Below are 27658 nucleotides of genomic sequence, written 5' to 3' on the forward strand. Positions count from 1 at the left end.
GATCTGTGAACTTCGATCCAAGCAATGACCTTATCTGATATTATGTGAACGACATCGTTCATGCGTTGATTATCCCTTGACAACACATCCTTTTAAGGTTAGACATATTTTATTCGAGTTCGTTGTCTGTATAGACAGAAGTATGTTTCAATAAACTTATTGTCGATTCTTAAATTTATTAAGTACGTACAAAACTCGGCACAGTCAAAGTTTTGTCTATATTTTTCATTTATGGTTCGTAATATCTATCTATCTTAAGTATAATAACTAAATTTTATTTTTAAATTAAATGACAATTTAGTTTTTATGAATTATATTCAATTTTTAAATGAAACGATTAATACCTTTATACGTTGTTACAGAAATGGAAGACATAGCAATATTGTGGAGCTCAGGCTCCCCAGAGAGTGCCTTATGGTCTGACTACCTCGTCGCTAGCTTCGACAAAATAATGTCACAAAGAGCCAGACACCATTACAGGTAAAGTTGGAACTTTTGAATGTAAAATTTAAACCACATTAATCCAGTGACCATGATAGTATCGTTCCCTGACACTTTGGATTCTAATATGTGAAATGTGGGTTTATCAAATGTTACTTTCCTCACAACGATAACAGGCGACGTATTCCTTTGACTACACTATAAAATGGATTACAGCCGTGAGCATAATTACAAATTTTATAAATAAACTAATTTTTTACCCGCTTTTTGTACACGTGTATTTCAAACGTAGGAAAACCAATGAAATAGACCACTTCTAGAAAGCTTAATAAAACAGTAGCGTACACCAATTTTAAAGTTAGACCTTTAGGAACACAGCAGTGAAAACCGCATTCAATTTGAAGGTGTAGTTTTTGTGTGATGCCGGAACAAACATACAGACAAAGAGACAGACAAGACTTCTAAAAATTATTGTTTTGACTTCTGTTAAAACTCTTTACATCTTTTTTAAAATATCTTCCATGTGCAGAAAAATTTATTATATTAATAACAAGAAGATAATAAAGTAGGATTTATATAATATTATGGTTATTACTTATTTTTACGTTTTTTTTTTTTTATTTTAGAGTAACGCCTATCACAGCAGAAGAGCTGATGTCGGGAGATGCCCAGGATAAACTAGAAAGACTGTCAAAAGCACAACTGCAAATATTGATCCTTTGCCCCAATCTCGCCAGCAAGATGACTGATTTGAAAGTCGAGACCAATTGTGAGAACATGTTCAAGGTTGACAAACTCTTAGTAATGCTGTTGGGGGTGGATAAAAATCATGTTCTGGCCAATAATAGTGATGGTAACTCAATTTTATTAATATCTACATTCATACTTATTAGATTCTGTTAATTTGAATACACTAATAATAATTTTAATTTTAATAATAAATAAATTAGAAAATAGTTTGTAATAAGAAATATCAAGATCAAACGCCCTTATCAATATTAAACTACATACATTATTGTGACAGGATATGCATCCAATATGATCAAAGTTGTTAATTATACAATCTTACGTAGCAATTCCTATTATGAAGATTTTGTGAAAATGTACCAATTCCCGAATTCATATATAAATGTATAATAATTCATATATCTAGTTCCTGGATTAACACTTAGTATTTTTAATTTTTTTTTTCTTAATTTACGCGAACATGGATCCGATTTCTTATTAAATCTAAAAATATAATAAGTTTGTGAATTATTATAGAATATCCAAACATTGACCAATGGCAAATGATGTGTGTGAGAGAGAAGGATACGACGTTCGTAGACACATTCCTGACGGCCGCTGTCGGCATATTGAGAACGAAGGACTGTAAGGACACCGCCACCGATAAAACCAGCTTCTCCATAGTTCCGAAGAAAGTCAAAATAGTAAGTAATATATGATTTAAAATATTTTTTTTAAACTGTAATCTAACTGTAACTGTATCCTATTCAAGAATCTTTACTTATGAAACAATTCAAAATAAATAAATTGGTACGGAACTTTATTAGATTCCTGGTGCCATATTTTGAATATCGTTCATATCCTTAAATTTACCAGACTCGTTCTCGAATCGCCAATATTTTTCTGTATATGTTTATCATCCTGATATCTTCACCACTGAAATTCTGAACTGATTTAGTCTTTTTTGCAATCAATAGGGTTTACTCACGTCGTGATCCTATATTTGTGACTATTGAAGAGCCGCTATTTATTTACTTACAGTCAATATATTTTTTTTTATTTATCATTACGAATTAAAACATCACAGTTTTTACTCAACGATAATGAGTCATTCGATAGTTATTTCTTCCTAATATATTATAATAAATAAAAGAAAAATTCTTACAAAATATTCCACCGGAAACTATTCACTTAAGAATTTATTAGTAAATAGAGACTATTCTGGCACAATTGTTTTGTTTGTATTTATTTCTTTATACTGTATTGATAAACTCTTTATTTGTATCAACTGAGACGTTTTATTTATAAATATAAATGTAGCTAAGTAATAAAGAAAATAAAATAAGTAACCGGTTTTCAACCTTCATATCAAATGGGTGATAAATATAATACAATGACTGAAAATACTAGGTACTTTTCAGCAAAAGCCTAAAGATAAAGTTACACGAACGTAAATAATGAGATTAGTATTTTACGTATATGAAAACATACAATACATGATTGTCATACATTGAATACAAAACACAAAAGTTCGGTTGACCAAAACAATTCATTAGGCGGCTTGATAATTATCGCAATTTGTACACAGGGCCAAAGTCGAGTGATAGCGCTCCTCAACGACCCCATTAGGGAAGAGGACAGCATTAAGATAATGGTCGACAAGAAGGGCGAGGTCATACAAATACCTACTTTTAAAAAGAGAAACCCATACACTCTGCAATTCGACATACCAGGTAAAATATCATTAATTATTTTTTATACCATTTAAATTCGTAAATAAGCTTAACAGTTTTCTGCTGTCAATGGAGTTAGAATGGTAAGAAAAAAACATTATTATGATATTACGACTTTCTTCTAGTACTTAGGCCGTTTTCGCTGCTTGTATGGCCTGTTACATAGCTATGTATTAATAGTAGAACAAATCTATAGTGACTGTGACATCTTGGAGCATTGCTCATTAAATGTCACTTAAGTACATTAAAAATGTTTTGACCATATTAGATAAACGACAGCTATGTGCACATGTAAAGGTAATCTTTTCTAAATGAATCCATTATAAAATTCAATATGAGTAGGATGTAATCTTGGATTCTTCGGATCGTAATAAAAATTTTCCCATACGATTAAGGTTAATAATATGCTTTATTTGTTTATTTTAATTCTTACCATCAACGAAACAGAACATCACACGTATTGATGATATATTAGCAGAACGTTATTATATATATATATATATATATATATATATATATATATATATATATATATATATATATTAAACGTTATTATATATATATATATATATATATATATATATATATATATATATATATTAGCAAAATATGTTCGGGTATACTTGTTACAAAATAAGTGTTATATAATATAATTTAATATCCTCACAACTATCATCCCTAATGGGACAGTCATAGATATCTATAAAAATAAAAAAAACAATGTTAAAATTGTTTAAGTATAAAAATAGGTGCTTGTTATTAGGAACAAGTTATATTAATAAAAATATCAAACATCCATGACAAATGTTTCATTGACGTAAATTCGATTGTGTTATTGATGACGCTTTATAACAAACGAAACAATTGAAAAAGGATAGTAAGACTCATTGTTATTAAAATATTTTATTAGTTTGAGGGTTAACATTGACTCACGAGTAACTTGCATACACAATAATAAAGGATAACCTTAATAACTAATGTAATTACTTGATTGTTTTTAAAACTATAGTACGTATAGATGACTTTTGTTTTATTTTTAGGCTTTAAAATCAATTAAATATATAAATAAATATATATTTAATTGCAAATTATTTTAAAATACATATCCTATCAACTCATTATTCTTCAAGCACAAGTCTGTTCCAAGGAAAAGATATCTGTATATTCATATATCTCAAGGAAATTAACTAAGTAAAATACACTACATAACTAAAAAGCTTCTTTTTTTGTACATACAGAATCATGTTTAGAAGTATCGATGTTGGTGTGGGTGCGCGTGAGTAAAAATGGACAACCACTGGGCCGTAGACAGATCAAATGCGAGAGCCGTCTGCGTGAGCTGGATCAGTTACTTCGAGCATCTGATCATCCATTGGAGTTTATGTGTCAGGTGAGCTTACGATCCCAAATAAGACAAAACTATTTTGATAAAAAAATATTTAAAATGATTGATTTTTCTATTGAAAAATAATAATATTTTTCCAATAATAAAAAAAAACAAAGAATTAATGTAATTTCATTTATTTATTGTGTTATCAGCAGAAGTATTAATCGGGACAACAATATCTCTCTATATACTTTTATACTATGTGTAAGTACATAAATTCAATGACTCGGGCAGTCCTTCGTTTGATTTATGGCTGTATGTTGTTCCAAAAATGGTAGCATTATATTTATATGCCTACTGTTTACTTACAATGACCTACGAGACTAAGCGCGGAAAATTTCCGATAAACTAATTAAGATAGAAACCGTTATTAATAAACGTTTGTTCCCTAACCTACTAGATACCAAACTCACAGTTAACATGATCGGCAAATAAACATCACTATTTTGTTGATCACTATGTTGTGTAATTGCTAAAGTACAAGCTTCTGTTACTGATCATGATCAGTGCATATTTAATTGCAAATTATCTATTTATGTATTTGGTAACATTGTAGACACTCGGCTTCAAAACAACCAGCAAGGAGCAACTGGATAGTTGGATGTTGAATGCCTTCCAAAAGAATATCCCACCACATTTCAATCTGCTGGCATCTAACGAACAGTTCAACCCTAAATCAGATGTCTCTAGTAAGTATTCGCTTATTAAACATCCAGCAATACATATATATTTCGTTTAGATATGACTGTGATTTAAATGGTTTACCCATAAAGGCGGTGAAGAATATCCGACGTTGCTGCACTGGGCTGCACGGTTCGGCCTGGAGCGTGTTTGCTGGCAACTAGTGGAATGCCCGGGCGGTGGAGCCGCAGTCGCGCTGCGAAATGTACGCCATCGCACCCCTGCTGATCTTGCACGAGATCACAAACATTACCGCCTTGCTGACATGCTTGCAGATCATCTAGTAAGTTCTACAAATATTTTAAATAGAATACTTAGAGAGCTGTAAAGACTAAAAAGGAATTTTAATCAACAAATCGTAAGCTAAATCTAATATTTTTGTTGCAGAAAATAAATGAGTTTTCTAATATGTATTACTACTTGAAGAACATGTCGGATAATGACAAAGAAGAAAATCAAGATGATACCAAAGAACTTCGTATTGTTGAATCCGAAGATACTGTTGACTCTCCCACTTGTGATACTTCTGAACAGACTGTTGCAGAGCACTCCACTGATCCGTTTAGTGAAGAATGCACTCAAAGCTTAGAAGAAAATAGCGAGAAACCCAAAGACGAAAAGAAACGACCTACTTTGAAATTACCAAAAGTAAAAGAACAATTTTACCAAAATGATTTTCCGTTAATTGACGACACAGTAGATAGGATACAGCAAGCGATCGAACACGATTATTTAGTGCAACCTTCAAATATAAAAGTAGAAAGTCCAAAATTCAGACCTAACAATTTATATGCGAACAGTTCTCGTCTAATGCCTCAACAAAACGATATATTTTTATATTCACCCACCGAAGAATCAAAGACTTTCAATATTGAAACTCCCACTAGTGATATAAGCCAAATTACCTTGAATACCAAAGATGCACGTAACAGTGGTAGCGTGAAGTCTGGAAAGGAAAGTTGTCCTTTGACTGGACAAGAAGAATTAGCTGAAATTATTAATGATTTCAAAAATAACGTATTTACTATATCTGAAGTAGAAAAATTAGTCATGGAATGGAGAAATAGGAATGAAACTCAACAATCTCTCAAGGAAAAACAAGAGCAATTGAACAAGATGCGCGAGGAATATGACAAAATTCAACAGAAAATAAAGGACAACATGAAAAGACCAACGCCATTTGAAAGAGTAAAAAAGATGTTTTCGAAAAACAAGAATAAAAGTGAGTGTTTATCGATATACCTAGATAAAATACAATAAAAGTGAAATATTAAATTTATCGAATTTTTTAACAAATACATATAATTTTAGTAAAATGTAGGTTCTTTTTAGTTATATAATTATATTATTTACAGATCATAACGAACAAAGTAATGGAACAATTGAAAAAAGAAATGGAAATACCCGACCAAATAGCAGCCTAAGTGAAAGTGAGTTTACTATGAAAGATAAATTTACTACAAAAGATAAAATATATTTATCATTTGTTTCCATAATGAAGTACATTATTAAATTTCCGTTCAAAGAAGTGGAAATAATTTTAATTTATATTATTTGCAATAGGTTCTTCGTCGTCGGGTCGTCTTAGCACAGTTAGTGGAGGCAGCGTGGCCGAGACTAATAGCGTCCAATCGGAAAATGACGATAAAGCAAGATCTATTGTAAGTTATAATATTTATCAATATTTATCCAATTATAAGTAAGTAGCCATTATTTACTAGAATCAATGATAATAATATAGACAATACACAAATAACAAAGAATGAAAATAGGAAGTGCAAGTAGATAAGTACTTACCTATAAAGTTCAAAAATACTGTTTTTATTAATCTTCTAAACTTTTCTCGTTAAGAAGTTTAGAGAGGAACTCTAAATTGAAATTAAGTCCCTGTCCAAGAATGTATTGGCTTTTTTAAGTTTACTTAGGGCATTAAGCGAAAAACAATATGTTAAGTAGTTACCTACATATAATTGAGACATCTAATAAAATACATATATAACAATATCTGTGGTACACTATAAGTACTTTTATAGCAAAACTTTGTTCTTGATAAGTAGTGTTACTTAAGGTTTATTTCTTTGCAGATTTCATCATCAAGTACGCTCACCATGCACTCAGCGTGCGATATAGAGAGCCGTCTTGACGATTATTTGATACCGCCACCGCCTCGGCCCCTTAACGGCTGCCCGCAGTTTACTACTTTTGGACATCCTAAACACGATAATAGGTACATTAGATATGAATACTAAAATTAACAAAACTAGCAAAAAGAATTTACTTTGACCTTGCCCTAATGCATAGAGAACATTACCCGATCAAGTAATTTTATCGTAGATAAAAAAATATTATTTTGTCTTGGATAAAAATGTTCGCCACCCCTAATTTTTGCCGCTCTGAGTATGTCTACTGCTTGGTTTTCCTACTTAGATATACCTATCTATTTACGAAACCGGCCAATTTTTTCCAAATATGAAATGGATATGAGCAAAAAATACGCAACCTCGTGTTTTTTATCTAAGTTCTAAATGTACTTTCATTATTCGACCCATGTTGCACGGGGTCTGATGTTCAGATTTATGAACACTATGACTTTTTGGATTTTGAGTGAATTCTTGAGTAGCGACCCTGTACTGGAAAACAGTGTAAGTAGTGTATGTAATTAAATGTTTGCTAGTACTGTACCGATTTTGATTATTCTGTTTGCAATAGTTAGATTAACTCTCCTATTGATTCCATATTTTTATTTTAAAAAATTCCTGTTTTATTAAGAATGTCTGTTATAATTACCTATGTAAGATATATCATGTATTATAAATATATATAGGTGTATGTATATTTTTTTTGTTTATGGGTGATAATGGAATGGTAACCCCACCCGCGCTATCGGTATACACCGGCGGGGCACCAGTGAAGGATGATAGGTGAGGATGAAGCAGATCAGTTAGCCCATCATGTCGAATTCAACAAAAAATGTTCACGATGGTTTCCAGTGGGAACCACGTGGAGGTCGACCTAATAGGGCATATGCTAGCAATGGAGCTGCTAGATCTAATTACTAACAATCCCTTTCCCCCCCAAGATATATGTGTATTATCTTATACGACTCGTATAGATATTATGTATAGTTGCATAACTGCAAGCGGATCGATAACAATGTTCTAATTGTTAAGGGCTCAACATATGGCGACGATCGTGGAGCGCGAGGCATCTGCGTCCCGCGAACGTCTGGACTGCGACGACGCGCACAACGGCACGCACTTGCGCATGAACTTTGCGGCGCGCGACCGAGCCGCAGCCGCGTCCGCCCGCTGCGACGACCGGGACGGCGCTCACATGTATATGAATATATCTGCTGGCCAAACATAATCACCCCCATAAGGGTCAGTGCACACCGACTGAATAGCGACGGGGAGCAGTAAATCGGTTGAAAAACATTGAACAATGACTCAGAGCCGCCGCGTGCGAATTTTGGTGATTTCTTGTCGTACTAATTTCAGCCGTATGCTATAAAGACGTATAACCGATACATTCTGACTTTTACAAAATTGTTGTACACATTTTAATTCTAAATGCTGTATAAATTCTCGGGCTCCTGTGAAATATTGTCCATGTTAGCTAGAAGTTATTGGTAATTTACTATCAGTTATGTAGCTAAAGACAGTTTTCTAATGAAAACAAATTAATTTCTTTGTGGTCTTCTCATCGGTCTGAACTTACCCTAAATGAGATTTGCAATCGAGTGTAAAGAGAAGTAATTTAAGGACGAGAGATGATTGTTGTAATCTGAAAGCCATTGTATCACATATTTCTTTCATACCATAGGCGCTCCATAATTTATAATACGTACTCGTATGTTTGTTGCCAATACAATGTTAGTGATGTGCAGGCATTTTACCTATCAATAATTGGTTTTAAAAAATATGGCTATAATTTGTAGATACTCTCTTCACTATAGTTTGAATAGGAATGTCGTACATACCGTTTAAATTATAAATAAATACCAACGGCAGCGATGTCAGTTTTGTTAATATGTAATCGAGGATTTAAGAAAATGTTGTGTACATCTGTAATTGGTGTAAATGCAAGATGCAAGCCCTGTATATCAATTAAAATTAATGTTAGTATGTACATTGTTGATGTACCTTTTAAAATAAATATACAGCAGAATAATGTCAGCTTATATAGGTAATTGATTAGTACATCGAATTTATTAGTGTGTATCTTGTGAGAAAATAATAAAACTGGATCGAAATGGCAACTGGATCAACATTTATTTGATTTCATAAAATCGTACAAACCGACATCTTTCGCCTACTGTACATAAAATAAATTAAAATAATCTAAATTATTTGCAAATTATGCAACGTGTACACAGCTAAATCAGAGATTATAAAACAGAGCACGTAATGCTCCGCGCAGGTGCGAGATAATCAATAAATAATGCCTATGAATAGCCGGCGTATAGAAGCATTACTGCACAAAGTTGAATTTTGTATCCATATATTTATAAAACCACAATTTATTTAATATGACACCATATATTTTTATTACATTGTAAAGCTTTGTTAAGTGGAAGATAATGGATTAGCTCGCATTAAGGGGCTTCTTAGTAATATCCATGTATGGACAACGAATGAAGACTGAAAGATACGTACATTTGATGTAAATTTTGTATATACAGATAGCCATACATTTTCTATTTATTTTTATTTTATAACTATGTCACGAAATACGTATTTAATTTTAATTATAAAATAGTACAAAATATACTCAGATAGAATAATGTTATATGTTTATTTTAATTTAGCAGTACGCAGGAATTTTAGGATGAAAAGAAAATACTAGAATGATTTTTCATATTTTTATATTAACGTGTTCCAAAATGCATTTATATGTACTACATATTTGAAAATAAATGATAAGAATAAAAATGACTTCATTTGGCATCTAATTAATCCCTTGCGGTTAAAATAAAATACTACATTTAAAATCACAACATATATATACAGGGTAACACATATGGTTTGACCACGTTTTTGTAAATTTATATAACAATTACACACAATTTAATATTTAAATTAAACATAATTAAACAATTCAATAAAAAGAACCATAAGTAGTAACTTAACAATACTTTCGTTACAATTTCATTGGTACAACAATTAATACTTAGGTAAAAAAGAGAAAAAATATAAATGCATAATGTAAAAAAATTGCATATTTTTTTTTCTTTCCGCTAGCAAGAAATATCACAATGTATATTCTTATAATAATTTTAATGGCCAATAATAAAATGACCTGAAATATTGAGGTCAGAAATTATAACTATAAATATTTAATGAAAAAATATTGTCTCTGTGGACAGAATTTCACAAAAGTATACAATTTATTTCTATTATTATCTTTATGAACGAGACCGACAGATGGAAAATAATTTTATCGCTGTAGAACTTACCCGTTACAGCCTTTTTCACATGAGATACACTCTGGCATATTATTTGCACGATATTGCATGGTACGAATGACAAATCAAAGAAACGTTTGCTTATGTCAAAGAATCAAATATGATAGTATGATTTTGACTCTAATTACTCCGTGTCATCTCACATCCTCTTGAAGGGATGAAAAGGTGGAAAGGAAGGGAAACTTTGGTCGGTTGCAAACAACACGGGGCAATTTGCCACTCTCCGGTCGTTTAACACGCCGGACATGAAAATGTGCTGGTCATTGGGATGAACTAAGTCCAACGGTCTTCTTATTTCTCATGCCATCCAGTTCATTCTGCGCGGTCTTTGCCTAGCGAGGCCCAGTAAGCTGTTAACATATTAGTAAGTTCGCGCGTGTACAATTTTAAAACGCACGCGGTATTGCGCACGTAAAAAATTTACACTAAAAATCTCACAGCTCTTTTACACCTATAACTGCCAAAAATGTCAGCTGTCACCCGCACCATGCTACAGCGTGCAGAATATAGTAACCAGTTTGACGTGTTTTTTATATATCTATAAAACAGCGCATAAAATGAACAAATCACTAAAATTAAGGTTTTAATTATTATTTTGTATATTATTTTTTAAATGACAATTATGATAAAAAGTCGATCCAAGATTGTTTACAAAATATATCATCAGTAAAAATAAAAACTAGATCAGACGCAAACTTGTTAGAATAATTTTGTTAGTTTTTATATGAATACATGAACCATTGACGTAGTTACTTTTTTTTTTGCAATCAGGCATTATCTCAGATTAGATACAAAACAAACCAGAAAGAGCATACATCTTTGATTATATAACCCAGTCATGTTTGGCAACATTAGATTCTTCAAAAATAACGTCAAAAATTTTTTTAACCCTTCTATTCTTTTATTTTTCACAGCTCAATATTTATTTTGTAGATTTTAGGAAAAAAATGTACTCTCCGATTCAATTAATTCTGTTTATAACAGCTGTTCTAATCATAATACCGAGAATGTACCATAATTATTTACAAATTGGAAAATCTAGCCGGCTAAAGAAAAATAAAAGAATAGAAAGGATATAAAGGATTGGATTCTGTCTGTAAATAGTGATTCTAGAATTATTTTTAAGCAGCAGTATGTAATGGATATTAATTAGTATCACTTTGCATTCAATATTTTCCCCCATTCATTGGTGTTACTATTGCTCTTACAGAACAAATACAGTCACCATATCAAACAACATTATTGTTAGGTACATATAACGATTTTACAAAATTTATGTTACGTATTAATCATTTCCATAATAATATTTTAAAATTTTGTCTAGTATCAAAATCAAATCCAATGTTTACATTCTTATATTGGATGAAGACATAAATACACGCAACAATTTCAGTTAGTCGAAGCAATATTTCGCAAAAGCTGCGTATTAAAATTAGGATCATACAACATAAAATAGATTTTTCCTATGCAGAAAAATCTTTAATTTTCTTTAATAGTCACCATAAAAATTATAATTACGTATTTATTACTATAAGGTGTTTTCTTTGGTGTTACGAACTTGTCCATTAGCTACTGGCAAATGCTGGGGTGGTCTCGCTAAAATGGCCTGATACATGGCCCAAATAGCTAGAGGACGCATATACGCTATAGACCGATGATTCCCATTTTCATAGAGAGCCTCCGGGGTTTCAAAGGATAAGCCCATTTGAGTTAATGTTTTATGTAGACCGCCAGCTGTTACGAATGCTTCCTCGTGCATGCCTGAAAAAAATTTACTTTTTATAACGATTTAAAGTAATTCTAGAAACAGGATAAAATTCTCTAAACATATAAATCAGCAGAAGTCTTACATATTATTAAATTGGATTGTTTATCTGAATAATATAGAAAATAAAAGAATATAAAAGTATATGGAATTACAGAATTGCGAAAAATGAGATAAAATAAATCAATCCATTGAAATTTTATTTCAAAAGATGATAGATATTATGAGAATCACGTAATGACATTCTCAGTATGTACAAATTGTAAATCCATTAGGATGGTTACAATATAGGCGTCGATAGGAAGGTAATAAAGTAATTCAAAGCTGCTCGTGAATTCTCCCAAGTAATCAAAATGGATGTGATGCAGATTATGAAATATATAGGAAATATTGTATTCTATAATCTTATTTGATTGGCTTTCTGGTCCGAGTACAATTTTGTTACTTATAAGAAAACTAGGTAAAATAATAAAAATATTACTTCTCTATATTCTTGTTAATGAACAGTTTATTATATACTTCTTGATTCTTGTGCAGTTAGTTTTAGTTTCTAGGCAAATCTCTATGTATAAAAAAATATCATACATCCAAACCGACCAAAAGATGTGTCTTTGCTATTTCTTTACAACAATAAAGATGCGTCATTGTTGACATAATAAATACATTGACATAATAAAACAATCAGTACAATCATGATGGATTTTGAATAAAAAGAATACGAAAATGCAAAATTCATTTAAAATTTAATGACGAACAAAAACTATATAAATTTTAATAAACAATTTTAATACATAAAAATCCTATGTCCCAATGTTTGTTCACGCTTATCTACAAAACTACACGATCGAATTTAAATAAATTTTGAAAGCTCATATTGTTTACTTCAACTTGACACTTGTAATAGTTTTATACTGATAAAAGAAATGGTCCGGGTCGGTATCGAGTCCAGTACCGGGTAGGGGTAAAAATGTTTTCCGGGCTAGCTAATAGTTTATAAAATAAAAAGCATATATATATAAATACCTTCGTATATCATGAGTGCGGCCAGTCCGTAAGTAACTCCGGTCCACATCTCCTCGCTTTGCAGCGCGGTAGTATCCACGTGTCCGCGGGCACCGGTCACGTAACCGTTCACGGCGCCCATGCGGCCCTCTTTGAACTTTAGTACGTTGTTGTCATATATAGTAGACAGAGCTTTCTTCACGTTAGCATCAGGGAACACATCTTCTGTCCAGCCAGAGGCGCGTAGAAACCTTGAAAATATAATCACTTTTAAATTTTCCTTGTATTTTTTTAAATTTTATCTTACAGAATGACAAACTAACAGCCAACCTTTCATGTCTATTTACAATAGTTAAGTGATACCAACCAATGTCAAATGACATAAACATTGAACAATCTTATGAATGTTGACTCGTTGATCATCATGCATCGCCATGGATTACGCTTTGATGTGAAATACTGCTGGCTGCATAGCTAATTACTACTCTACAGCAACCAGTATACTAGAGTCCCTAGTATATTTTTGCACGTTTAGACAACACCAATATATGTATATATAACGAACGTTCAGAATGAGCTCTCTCGAGCTCAGGAGTTTTATCCAGCTCGAGATTTTTCCAAGAGACTACAGCATCGGATTCTTCAAAAAAAAGGGTACAGAGGTTTCTTCAAGTTTGTAAATGCATGCGTAATGCCCCTGGTATTGCAGGTGTTCATAGGCTACGGTTACAGCTTACCATCAGGTGAGCCGTATGCTTGTTTGCTATCTCAGTGGTATAAAACGTTAAATTTTAAGATTATTAATATACGGAACGACAAACCGTCGTAATAAATTTAAAATTACTAATAATTACAGTTTTTCTAGTTGACTTGGACTGATGCCAGTGAAGTTTTTTAACGATTCAACCAATTAAACATTTTTTCAAGTTGTTCAACCAATCGTCACGAAATTTGGCATGCTTGTAGTAGTTTTTATTTTTATAGGTAGCGAAGCAAATAGATTGCCGGTCCACCTGATGGAAAGTAACTATTGCCACCTATAAACACTAGCAACACACACTAGGAAGGTTGCTGGTGCATTGGGATGGAATGGAGAAGCACATACAAAGTTTATTTTTATTGTGGGAACAATTATGTATAATCATTATCATCATCATATCAGCCTTTATCTGCCACTACTGAACACAGACCTCCCCTTTTGGGAGGTATTGCCAGTAGTTGCCAAACTTAGCAGACGGACTGCCCACCGCAGTTTGGCTTTAGTGATGTTTAAAGAGTGATGCTATTGCCCAACTCTCAACCTTTAAATTCCCTTAATCACCTCTTACGACACCCACGGGAAAGGAGGGGGTGGCCTATTATAGAATAGGCCGGGACCACATGGCGAATAAACAATTACACACAAATTATAAAACGTATTACAGTAAATTACCAATGTCCAGCAAGTTGATCAGCCATCACCACGCGACTGTTCGCGGGGCACGTGTCGAATCGGTAGTACGATCCATTCCACAGTTTGTTCTCAAATGAGTTTTGCGCTTGTTCGAGTAGCTTGGAAAACTCACGTTCTTCTGCTTCATGGCCGAGGATACGAGCCATGGCACGCACCACGCTCACTGACGATACCCACAAACCCCCACAATAAGCACTAAAAAGAGAAAAACAAAATGTTACAACATTTTATTATAGGGGGACTTTGTACAAAACTCTTCTGCTGACAGAGATATCTCCCTGTCACATTCTTATTTCTGGTGCTAAAGCAACTGCTTACATGGCTGTATTTTAGTTTGCAAGCAAATTATAGTATATGATATAATAACTCAATCGTCAGGAATGACAATGTTTTAGAGTTACACTCATGTCCATATAAGTGTATTCTGTGTATCCATGGTATATTTTTCTTCAGGTGGGCATAAAAAATATCAAACTGAGTAATATTATAAATGCGAAAGTTTGTAAGAATGGATGGATGAATGTTTGTTACTTTTTCACATAAAAACTACTGTAGAGATTTGAATTCAAATTTGAAACACAGGTAGATTAAATTCTAACTTAACATTTAGGATACTTTATGTAGTGATTCACGCGGACAAAGTGGTGGGATATAGCCAGTTATTATTATAATATAAATAATAAATAATAAGAAACTTTGCAAGGATATTGAGATGGTTGTTATTAAGTTACCTTTAAACACCCTAGATTAGCACACAGGATACTTTTGTCCTAATTCACAGTGTCAAACCTACATATACACATACAGCTAGTAACAGTATAATAGGATACCTACTTGTGATAATTTTATGAGAATAGTTGATGACCTTACTTTACAAACGTTCGTATATTTCGTTTTAAATGGTAAGCAGTATATGAGTATTATGATTAAATTCACGACCCGTGGAGCCGATGAATAGCTTCAATTTGTCTTCACATGGATTCAAATGACCGATTTGTCAATTGGTATAGATAATAGTACTGGTATAATAAGAAGGATCCTTACCGATCGACTTCCAATCGTAACAGATCTTAATGTTAGTAGACTCTGAAGAAAATTGATAATTACGGAAATTTGTATTGTATCTTTATTGCAAACTACGAGTGTAAATGGTAAATGGTGTCATTTTGAATTTATCGGGAAGTCACAGGAAACACTGTACAAAGCATTTTTATCGTAATCATATAAAATATAACGGCGTAGTAATTATATTAATATTAATTGATATCATCCAATAATTATGGAAATATTTTGTAATATTTATAGATAATATCTAAATAATCACTATTACAAAATACTTATTGGTAATTACCACACTACCCAAGTGAAATTTTTGATATCGTCGTATATCCTCGCCTCAGATCTCGCCGCTATTTTCTACAGATATACTGAATCGCTTGCTCACAGCTAACCTAAACCTAAGGCTATATCTAAAACTAGAGATCGATTAAAAGAAACGATGGTTAGAACATAGAACCACCTACACAGAAATACGTATAAAATTGCTCAATAATTCTCTATATTTTTTTTTAGTATAAACACACCATAGCACTTTTCAAAATTGAAGGAATACGGAAACGAGGATTGGCTCTTTAGGTCTAACTCCTCTGGTCCTTGGAAACGGCTGTTGTAGGAATGTTAAAATTCTACGGATTAGTTATAGAGTAATACAAACGAATACAAAGCGAGTATAAACCGTCGAGTTTTTGTATAAAACGGCGTGACACTGCATCGAGTGGCAAACTGCGTCCGTATGGCAAACTGCTTTGACATATAAGTTACGAGAGAAAATAGGATAAAATAAATATGGTAAGTACCTCGGGCCCAACATAACCCAGGCGTCGTACGTCTGGTCAGGGAAGCCGCCGTTTTCTATGAGGCCGTCGCCGTCGCGGTCCCAGTGGCGGGCGCGGCGTAGCAGCGCCACGCACGAGGGAAACATGTCGGCGAGGTAGCGCGCCGCGTCCCACACGGCGGCCGGCGGCTCGCGGGGCTCCGGCCGCGGCTCCAGGCTGGAGCCCTCGGCCTCCGGTTCCGCGCTCCTGTACAACAGGTCGAGTATGTCCCCCACGGCGTACGGCCGCGCCTCCTGCCCCGGGCTGCCCTCGGTGGCGGTGGTAGCGCCCTCTGACGGCTCCGAGTCGTCCGCCTGCCCGGTGGAGCGCGAGTACAGATCGTCCTCGGTGCCGTCTCTAACGTCGTCTATGTACGCCATCGAGCGGTACCTTTCGCTCGCGAACGGCGCCGTGTGGCCTCGCAGCAGGCGGTAGTCACGCATCACTTGCAGGATGAACTTGAGGTTCAGGTCCCGCCATTCGCTCACATCGTGGATATTGTACGCGTTTATATTCGAAAACGGCGAATCCTCTGTTAATAGAAAAAAAGTACAGTAAGTACAGTCTGTTTCGACAAAAATTTGACTTAACGAATAATTGATCCAACCAAATACTCGTAATATTCTACTGATGTCCAATAAAAAATAGATAAATAGCAAAAAATAAATTTATTGACTGAATGTTTCGATTTGTTACCAACATAAATTAGAATGTGTTTCTCTGATAATCTCAAAAAATATGGTATTGACGACCGGCCGATGCAAACTCTAGGTATTATTATACTTTTTTATACACATTTATTTTTAGAATGTTCTTATTTATAATTTCAATTTTATATTTTTTGACAGATTCGGTTCCTTGCTCGCTGTTAATACATTTTGGTCTACTAAAATCCGCATCTACATCATTTTACGATCTCATCACAGTTCACTGCTCCGTAATACACGGTTGTTTATTAATTTACTCTTTATGGCACTTCATTTAACTTTTAATTAAGTCTCATTGACACAAACTTTAATTCTCTATACTTACTTTTCTGTTTCAAATGCCATCTTTAACAACTGACGACATTACTATATGACTCTTATAACATTATTATATAGAGAACAGTTATTCAATCAAAAAAATAATTTAAAAAATATAAATTGTTACCTGGATCGCCCAAATCATGGGGAATAGAATCCTTAATCTTGAATTTTACTGATTTACCGTCATAAAGTGACTGTCTACTTTTCTCACTTTCTTGTGTTATAGTATCACGGAACATGTACTGTAGTACAACCTAAATTAATAATCCAATTTATTATTTCTGATATTACCACTATATATAAAAACAAATATTTAAAATTTTGAAGGATTTAACTATAATATAAATAGTATTATTGTTGAATAAAATGTATCTAATTATATTGTTTTCGCCTTCCAATCATTCACATATTTTTCTGAACTGTTGCCAGCTTAAAAAATATTACAAAAACTAGGAATAACACCTACTATTGGTATCCTTTGTTGTCAACTTATTATTATTACTTTGGCAATTATAGTTAGTTTAACTTTTAACCAAAAATGGTTCTGACCAAGAAATACCAGAACACTTAATAAACTGTAATTTTCCTTATCGTCATTATTAAAACCATGTTTATGTATCCATACTCTCATAAATATGTTAAGACTCATTTAAACTTATAAATGTTATACTAACTTGTAAATTAGGCCACAACTGTGCTAAAGCAAATGAGGCATAGAAATGTACATCATAAGTATTGTACATTCTGTATTCGTGTCCTTCAAGATATCCAAACAATCCAAATGAATGTCTGAAAGTGGTATTTTCATATAAATAAATCTTATTACGCATAAACAAAATTTTTGTGAAATAATGATTTTAATAAAATGCAAGCAGTTGGGGAGGCCTTTGCCTAGCAGTGGAATACCATTGATTGACTGATTTATTATAAGTTACCTACCTGGGATCCGTATCTGGATACTCATCATGTACATCAAACCAAATCGTACCGCCGTCGGCGATGAAATAAAGCTCGTTCATTAAGGCACTTTTTAACCAATCTGGTATATTGCTGAAAATAAAATGTACTTGAATATTACCACCACGCATAACCACCACGAATATTACCAGCAAGTCATGCTGTATTATAATTTTTTATATCGTATTAAATTTGGAGCTGCCCGTAAGCCGGTATATACATAGTTCATAAATATTTTATAAAATAATTTTATAGCTTTCCCACCGAAATAGAAAGTCGCAATGTGTTTTAGTAAAAAAAAAAAAATATTACCGTAACAACTACCCCAGCAAAAATAATAATAATAAATATTACACGTGAAAACAATTAGTATGATACCAACATGGAAGTAAATTCACTGAAAAATATTATCGACATCATTCCAATTGATTAACTTATGTATGCTATACTTCTCCTTTTTTCAAATTGGCTAATAAGAACACTTTTAAAAAAGTATATGATTAGGCTTAAATTAATTAATTAATTACCTATTTGTGAATATAGGTTCTTGCCATTCGGAGAGTTGTTTTTCCCAATTTTTATAACTCCTAAGCGCATACGCAGCTATGCTGGTACCGGCGATTCCATCGCTTCCAAAATATTTCGTATAAAACCTGCAACATTTATTAATTTTATTTTGTTTTTTTTTTTTTTTCAATTAAAGAATTTATGTGAATAACATAAAGTAAATTACAAACCTTTTATGTACTTTTTTGTCTTTTTTATATTTAATAATTGGCATATCCCAAGCAAGGCAAAACTCCGTTGCTCCTACTCCCCCAGGATCTAAAGATAACACACTAGAAAGGCCCATGGAATCACCTGCAAAATAAAAAAAAAAAAATTCTTAACTATTACTCTTTCAGAACCATTTATTTAAAAAATTAAAATAAAAAAATAATTACATTTATAGATCTTTTTCTGTTTTTCCTTTTTCTCTTTTTCATCCTTATCTTTGTCCGATTTATCAGGGACCTTAGGAGGAGGTGGAGTCAAATTCGGATCAGGTTCTAATTTCCCGTGTTTTTTTAGACAATCCCAAACATAGCTGGATGTCTTTGTAGAGCTCCACAAGCAATAACCTTCATGGATCGTTTCGTTTTCTTGTTTCTTTTTCGCTATCGTAAATGTACATGGTGTTTCCAAAATCTTTTGCTCTAATGTAACACCACATGTGTAGTCTTCTGAGTATCTTTCCATGTCTAATTTGGCTAAAAAAAAATAAGTGCATTCTCTTTTATTACCAAATTAAATATTAATTATCAAAATCTTTACATGCACTCATTACTTTAAAAGTGAATAAAAAGCAAATTGACTTAAGCATATGTACTTTGTTACGACAGAGATGCTCGATTTGTTTGGGGCCCATAAAATGGTCATGGGCATATGGAACCACTCGAAATCCTGTTAAACCCAAATTGCTTGCCATTTAAAATATGTATCATTATTATGTGTGTATGTGTGTGCATGTGTGGATGCGTGTGTATGTGTAAGTGAACATAATTAAGTTTTTGTTTATTTTCATAAGTTCTTTATTTATCATAAGTGATTACAAATATAATAAATTCCAGTGTACTTAAGCCTAGAATTTACAATCAGCCATAAAACGAACATAATGAAGTAAAAACAAAACTTATGCCATTCATTTTCATGATATTCAAATCTATTCATCTTCTTCCTAATTTACTACAGATTCTTGCAAATAGTATTAAAATTGTGATAATTACTATTAATCAAAATTAGCATATATACTCTGAAATACAGTGAAGCTGTTTAATTCACGTAAACACTAATTATTGCTTACTACAATGGACGATTGTTTCTAATACTTCCTAGAGTGAAGTTAATTAATGTAATTTGCATTATTATTCAAACATTCTGATTTTTTATGGGTTATCATGGCTTCTATAACTACATTAGTTAGATCAATTTCCATACATTTAATATACATATAAACAGGCAATATTTTTTTTTATTTTTTACTATGATGTACTGAAGCAAAATTAATTAGCAACTTACTAAAACATAGCGTTAAACTTTAACTAACCTACAGATTTTTTCTTATTGGTGTTTCCCAAAACTTCAGTCCATGTGAATGTTATACTCACATCTCTATGTTCATCGCAAACATTTTTTGCAGAAAACACAAACACAGCACATGGCAAACTACTGTCCTGTAATCATAAAATTTACATTTATTTGTTATATATCTCCATTACTTCAGTATCATGCACATAAACATTAGTATATTATTTATTTATTCTTTTACACACACTTCAATATGTATACAGGGCGAACTTAATGCCTGATGGTTATTCTCCACCAGTCAATCATTAAGCTAAATATAGAAAGTAAATGGTAGAACATTGGAATATATCAATATATAAATGAAACAACTATGGTTATGGGAAATATGTTCTTAACGGAAGAGCGGGGGATTGTTAGTAACAGGGACTAGCAGTCCCATTATTAGCAATATACTCTTTCAAATCAACCTATACATGGTCTCCTCTAAAAACATGATTAATTCTTGATGAATTCAACAAGATGAACCAACAGATCTATTTTCATCCTCATATATCATCACTCACTGATGCTCCAATAGCGGAGGCGGAAAAATCCATACTATTATCACCTATTAAAAAATTATATATGTTCTTGGTATAAATTAACATAAATGCCTATAAGTCTTAAAAACGGATTTTATAATTAAAAATTACATCTGCTGTAACCATGATTAGTTTAATTTCCTTTCTTAGTGGATGCCTAGATTATATATTATTTATTACTTGAGTATCCATTATAAAATTATACAAAATTTCAAGTTTCTAGATACAGTTGTTTTCGTTATGCTATGATAGATAAGTCATTAAATTAGAATATTTATTTTTACACTAGCTTTTAGTCCGCTTCTTGCATGGATTTTATAAGTAGGAAAGGCAATAAAACAGACCACTTATAAATGTATAACAAGATAAAACATACGCCAGTTTTTAAGTTAGACTATTATACAACAGGACATAGACAGGAATACAATTGTGATAACCACATTCTATTTGGTGCAGATTATTTTTTTGGCTTCCTTTGCTTTCCTTATAAGACATCTTATATTCTTTATCCTTCAATATTTCCCCAAGTGCAAACATCGTCTAGTTACAATAAAATCAAAATTATAATAATAAATTTTACTTGTTTGTATTATTTATATTTGCAAAGTCAAAATTTTTAACATTATTTTAAGAGGATGTTCTACTCATATCAATAAAACTTTACATTTTTTCCCAAATAAACATGGCTTGAAAAGGGACAATGTTTAATGATAGAATACTGATTTATCACTATCTTCTTTATCTGCGATTCGCTTTTCAGATCCGCTTACAATCTGTCGCACGTCGAACCATCTTTATTTTGTGCGTCTCCTTGTTATATTCTATCATTTTATAGATCCCGTGCATTAACCTCATGTTACCCGCAGTTTAGGATATCTATAGTTGTAGTTCCAGATAAGTCGTTCCCATTAGACTTCTATGCATACTTGCCAACGAATCACAGTTGCACATCATGAATACTCCCTTTTTTATAACGAGGCAAACGAGCTAGTGGTTCACCTGATGATAAGTGATTACCGCCGCCCAGGGGCATCGAAACACCAGAGGCATTGCAGGTGTGCTGCCGACCTTTTAATAAGAAATATACTCTTCTTGAAAATTAAGATATCGTATCGGTTCGGAAATACTGCTGTTGGAAGTTGATTCCAAAGCATGGTTGTGCGTGGATGAAAGTGCCTTGAAAACCTCTCATATTTTTCAGTTTGTAGCGAGTTGTACGGATGGTGAAAATCAGCAACAGGTATCCGAACGATTCTTCAAAACACTCCCCATGATATATTCGATAAAATATGCGTAGAGATGCAAAGTCTCTACGCAGTTTCAATCGGTCGATTCGGATAGTAAGGCGCTGATCATCAATAATTTGAGAAGTCCCCGACTTTTAATGCGGTCCAAAGGAAGAATATGGTACATTGGTGCTCCTGCCCATAGGTGAGAATAGTATTCTATATGTGGGCGGCCTTGAGCTTTATACAACTGCAACCAAAGTTCTGGCATGAAATACCGTCTCACTCTATTGAGCACTCTTTGTTGAAGGCTATCTTAGCTTTTTCTTTCAGATGACCACAAATTTGGACATCGCTGGATATATCAACGCCAAGGATCCCTAGACTCGACTTATTATCAAGGGTACTGCTTTGAAACATAGGAAATATGACAAACGATGTCTTTTTGGTGGTGAACGCGCAGACGTGTGTTTTCTTAGGGTTGAATTGAACACGATTGTGTTCGCCTCAGATCGAACTTGATCGAGTGAAATTTCGACCGACACAAGTCTATTCTGGCACCCAACGGTACGTGCCCGGGATATGTTTGCATAACCGGTATATAATGTACTATCGTTCGCATAAAAATAAATATTACTGATCTGTAACATATCATTGATATGCAAATGAAACAGAGTCGAGGATAGTACATAACTTTGCGGAACATCAGCATTCATACGTTTTAAAACTAATCATGTTCCGTCATCCATGCGCCTCTTAATGCTTCGTTTCTTGAGAAAGCTGGCGACCCATAATCGCGCAGGCAACTTAAATAAAGGTAGTTTTGATAGCTGGCTTTAAGCCACACCCGATCAAGGGCCTTCGCAATGTCCAGATTAACAGCCGAACACCTCTCCCGTACTCTCTATTGCCATTGCCCATCGGTGTGTTAAATAAATTAAAAGATCGCTGACCGAGTGTTTCTGTCTAAAGCCGCCAGTACGGCTTTAGACACAGATCATCTGGTGCTCTTCTACGTACGGGAGCAATGATAGATTCCATAATCTTCGAGTTATGGAATCTATCATTAACTAAGAGTTAACAATCTCCCTTTTTACTACTAAACTACACCTGATGACACGTAAGCCGAAAAAAAATAAAAACCAGAACTAACTCGAACGCACACGTCATAAGCACAAATGGAGGAATACCATTGAGCAGACTCAAGTTGCGGATAAAAAGGTTATTATTTTTTAACCAAGCAAATTACAAGTGTGCTTGTAAGACAGTGTTATATTAAGAATTAATAAACAACAATGGCTGATTTCTATATATAAATACAAAAATGATATTATAGTACAAATCTTAACACTGTTCCTCAAATAACATCAGAATGCTATTTTTTCCAATTTTTTATAAAAAGTAAATTTTCTAAGATTATACTTACTTTGTAGTTATGTGGTATTACAGGAGAAATTTGCTTACATACAAGCCTCACACCATATTTACTCAAATCATATGTAGTCCATGCTTGAGGGTACAAAGCTGTATATTCACAATCTGCAGCATTAAGATTCCACTCCCATGTTGATGGTGCTTTTTTTGGTTTACTATAGTGTATTACAAATAAAATATTGTAAAAATAATAAAAACAATTGTAATAATATATATTTTGTAAATTTATTAATATTATAAATGTGAGTGATTTTTTTTTATTTGTTACTTATATAACACTTTAAAGGCTTAAACAATCACTATGAAATTTGGTATACATATACAATATGGGATAAAGAAGAATAAAGGCTACTTTTCATAATTGTCAGTAAACATCCCAGTAACATGAACAAAGTCATAGGTAAAAGCTAGTATGTGAATAAAGATTTATTTATTTTTATTATAAAATAATAATAGAAATAATAATTTAAAAATAAGGGATATATATTTTTTGATGAGAGAAATACTCACTCATAAGTAGACAAAACAGACTGGAATATAGATTCTTTTTTAGCATTTCTTATGTTCACAATGAATTGGCATTCTGGAACTGTGACATATTCATAGAGACCTGGATATAGTTGAAAACGGCAAAACTCTCCTTTGAACCCTCTGCCAATAGTGCCTCCACCAATACCCCCAATTGGACAACCTATTTAATAATAATAAACAGGTAATATAAAATTAAATATCTTAGATATGATTAGTAAATACAACAATATTATTTTTTTTTTACAATATTTACAAGAATTAATTAACTGTTTTAGTTATTAACTTAAGTATTTATCATTTATATTAAATTAGATTATTATAGTAGCAACAGTAAAAAAAATAACACAACTAAGAGTGTTCTCAACAAACAACAGAACTAAACTATATATGAAACTATTTTTAATTATCTAATAACATAAAATATTCTTAAAAATTAAAAATATTTTTTTAAAATTATTCTTCTATTATTCAACTGTTCAGCAACATCAAATAAAAGAGGTTCTCAATTTTCCTATATTTTATTTTTTGGGCATATTACTGTAATATCTGTGCCACTTATGAACCATGTATAATAATTAGTTTTAATATTATAAATTATACACCTATGGAGTAACAATAGAATCTAACATCTCTATTAGTAAATTAGTCCCATATAAATTTTGTCACAATTGCTACTTTATATGCAATATACATACATATTGTTTACAATAAATATTTTTTTACATTCAATAAAAATACTCCAAATAATGGTTAGATTTTTTGTAATAAATCAGAAATAGAGTTTCATATACTTCTTTCTTCAATAATTCTTAATAAGTTCAATTTCCTTGATAATAACAGATAATAAAAATATATATAATGAATATCATTATGCAACTTTTTCAAAACAATTTATTTTATTACATTAAAATCACATATAGGTACTACATACCATACATTCGTTGTGCTGATATCATATGTATATAGTCCATAATTGGACGCTTCTTATGTATCCTTTTACCAAGATAATACTTAAAATACCTAAAACAAATAATACCACTAAACTTAATAAATAATTTGACAGGAAACCATTAATACGTGTTACAGTTATACACTCATATTAATAAGTTTTTTGGATATTAATAATTACTACAAAATTATCCAAATACCACATACATATAAACACAAAATATATTTGTATTCAGAATAAAAAGATATGTGCAAACTTAGTTCAGTCAATCTAAATAAATTACTAAGAATGATTCTAATTTACTTAAGTGAAAAATTACCTCGCGGAAAGGGGCATCATTTCAAACATTTGATTGACCCTTGGTCTTATAATTTGTTTACTCTGTAAGGGGTACTCGTGATTCAGTAATAACTTAAGGCCAATATTTGGAGGTTTATCAAGCTCGAGCCCCTGATCGCCTACCGGTTCCGTCTCCATCTTACAGATACAGTAAAGTTGGTTCACTATTTATTTCTTAGTCACTGTCGTAATTTGTATCATCAAAAATAGTGAGCACTTTAAACAAAAAATAGAGATACATTTAAAAAATTGAAATAGACACTATCAAACTTCAGTAAGAGCAACACTAGAATACCACTGGGTAGAGCTTTCTGCGCACATATAAATAAATGCTTTGTTAGATAAAAGACCTATCCTAAAAAATATTATAAGAGAAGCACGATATAAGTAGAGAATATTGGCCCTCGCCAGTTTTTTTAGCTTACGGCTGCCTGTCTCGATTGCCTGTCTGTTAAAATTTTGACATTTAATGTCACTTATATGACAGTTTTTATCATAGAATAAGGATAGATAGACATAACATAATTTCCTACCACGGATACTTATCCAAAAAGTAGGTATTTATGCAGATATGGAATAGTAGCGGATTATTTATACCCATATTCAACCAACATCAAACAGAGCATAAAACCTCTCATTGAACATTATCCCTAATTCATCGCCGAAAGACTAAATCACAGTATAATGTCGTATGTTTGCCATTTTTTAATTAATTTAGATCATTAAAAAGATAGTAGGTACCATTACAAATTTTAAAAAGTAAAAATTTTTTTTTAATGCTCTAAAAAATAAAAAAATAAAAAATCACAAATAAATTATGAATGACAAACTAAGCAAAAGCGAATTTATATTGAAAAGAAATTTCTTCTAGTGAACCTAACACAGTAGCATAGAAAATAGTGAGTATTATTCCCCAGTATTAGTGCCAAACAGAAAACTAAACAACAAAACTAAATAATTACATAATTTACAATTCATTAAATATGTACATGAAATGTTAAAATCATGTTCAATACTTATTATTAATGAGAAAAACAATAATTTTACACCTTATTTCCAGTTATCCAAGTTTCTATATAGTACGCTGTTCGATGGAATTATCTAAAGATTATTTTTCAAATACACACCCCAACAGCCATTTTTTTTTTAATATTCATGTTGACATAAAAAAGTTGTTACATACCGAGGGAAAGTTAAATCTGGTATAATTCCATAAATTACAGTATCACATATTTAAGGACTGCACTTTACAATTTCTACATCATTTTCCTATACTTTAAGTGATGAAAATCATAAAATTTTCAATGTTTAATATAATTTTGGCATACAGCTTATCAATATAGGGTACTGGCGTGTGTTACATTTCGATTGAATCTGACAGAAAAATATAGTTAAATTTTTATTTTACTGTAAAAGCGAGCAAAAGCAAAATATCTTACTCAACTGTTAACTTATGCTTTGTCTGCTTCATTATTATATGTCTGTGCTACCAATATTCAGGGACCGCACATATTTTGCTTAATCTATGATAATAATATTAAATCACAAAGCAGATAAATATCAAAAATGTGTTATTTCTTGATCTTATGTAAATAATCACTGCATTTTAGAGATTAAGAGTCGGATTTATCTTTATATGTACAAAACTGAATAATGAATGTATAAATCATTTAGAACTGTCTATACATATAGTTAATGTAAATTAAATAAATTAATGTACATTAAGTTTTATTATATAATCATTATATTATATCAATTATATTACCACAATAATAGATTATAGAGTATTTTAAACGTAATAACATATATAAAACTATATAATTTTTTTAAAGATTAGTATTCTAGATTCATAGTATCCATTAATTATATATTATTTATGTTATTTTCTTATATTGTTTGTAGTACAAAAAAATAATATATCAGCTTAATGATCTCCCGATGGCGTTTATTTTCTTATTGTATATTTATTTTATTATTATATACACGATTAATTGTAACAACTCAGTTTAAAACCTAATAC

At 32.0% G+C, this 27658-nt stretch overlaps 2 protein-coding genes across 4 annotated transcripts in view; one reads left to right on the forward strand and one right to left on the reverse strand.

Moving 5' to 3' along the window:
* The window catches only part of LOC113512416 (phosphoinositide 3-kinase adapter protein 1), a 22035-nt gene extending 12063 nt beyond the window's left edge, over nt 1-9972 (forward strand). The window contains exons 4-15 of the mRNA XM_026896300.3: nt 363-480; nt 1068-1294; nt 1705-1871; nt 2756-2900; nt 4139-4290; nt 4844-4976; nt 5061-5251; nt 5356-6190; nt 6324-6398; nt 6532-6629; nt 7053-7195; nt 8139-9972. Coding sequence (XP_026752101.2) covers nt 363-480; nt 1068-1294; nt 1705-1871; nt 2756-2900; nt 4139-4290; nt 4844-4976; nt 5061-5251; nt 5356-6190; nt 6324-6398; nt 6532-6629; nt 7053-7195; nt 8139-8334 — 2480 coding nt within the window. The 3' untranslated portion in view covers nt 8335-9972. The remainder of the gene's footprint in view (nt 1-362; nt 481-1067; nt 1295-1704; nt 1872-2755; nt 2901-4138; nt 4291-4843; nt 4977-5060; nt 5252-5355; nt 6191-6323; nt 6399-6531; nt 6630-7052; nt 7196-8138) is intronic.
* On the reverse strand, nt 9816-26092 carry LOC113512336 (non-lysosomal glucosylceramidase). 3 transcript variants are annotated; one of them, XM_026896148.3, is made up of 16 exons: nt 25934-26092; nt 25619-25854; nt 25282-25370; nt 24330-24510; nt 23812-23974; nt 20598-20724; nt 19456-19761; nt 19249-19372; nt 19039-19164; nt 18494-18604; nt 18229-18343; nt 17679-17808; nt 16509-17058; nt 14632-14847; nt 13221-13450; nt 9816-12193 (listed from the first exon to the last, which is right to left on the reverse strand). In XM_026896148.3, the coding sequence occupies exons 2-16, from the start codon at nt 25774-25776 to the stop codon at nt 11961-11963; spliced, it is 2859 nt and encodes a 952-aa protein (XP_026751949.2). In that variant the 5' UTR covers nt 25777-25854; nt 25934-26092; the 3' UTR covers nt 9816-11960. The 3 variants fall into 3 exon arrangements, with proteins under 3 accessions (XP_026751949.2, XP_026751950.2, XP_052756018.1); XM_026896149.3 differs by having other exon boundaries at nt 16509-16733; nt 16917-17058; nt 25619-26092; XM_052900058.1 differs by having other exon boundaries at nt 25619-26092.
* Nucleotides 26093-27658: the final 1566 nt, after the last annotated feature.

Source organism: Galleria mellonella, unplaced genomic scaffold, assembly GCF_026898425.1.
Source record: "Galleria mellonella isolate WM207_F2 unplaced genomic scaffold, CSIRO_AGI_GalMel_v1 utg64, whole genome shotgun sequence".
In the NCBI taxonomy this organism is placed as follows: domain Eukaryota; kingdom Metazoa; phylum Arthropoda; class Insecta; order Lepidoptera; family Pyralidae; genus Galleria; species Galleria mellonella.

Coding starts and splice junctions, on each gene's coding strand:
- LOC113512336 (XM_026896148.3), bottom strand. CDS start 25,776: ATGGAGACGGAACCGGTAGGCGATCAGGGGCTCGAGCTTGATAAACCT. Junction 20,725..23,811: donor TAATACCACATAACTACAAA/GTAAGTATAATC, acceptor TTATGATTACAG/GACAGTAGTTTGCCATGTGC. Junction 12,194..13,220: donor CGCACTCATGATATACGAAG/GTATTTATATAT, acceptor AATTTTTTTCAG/GCATGCACGAGGAAGCATTC.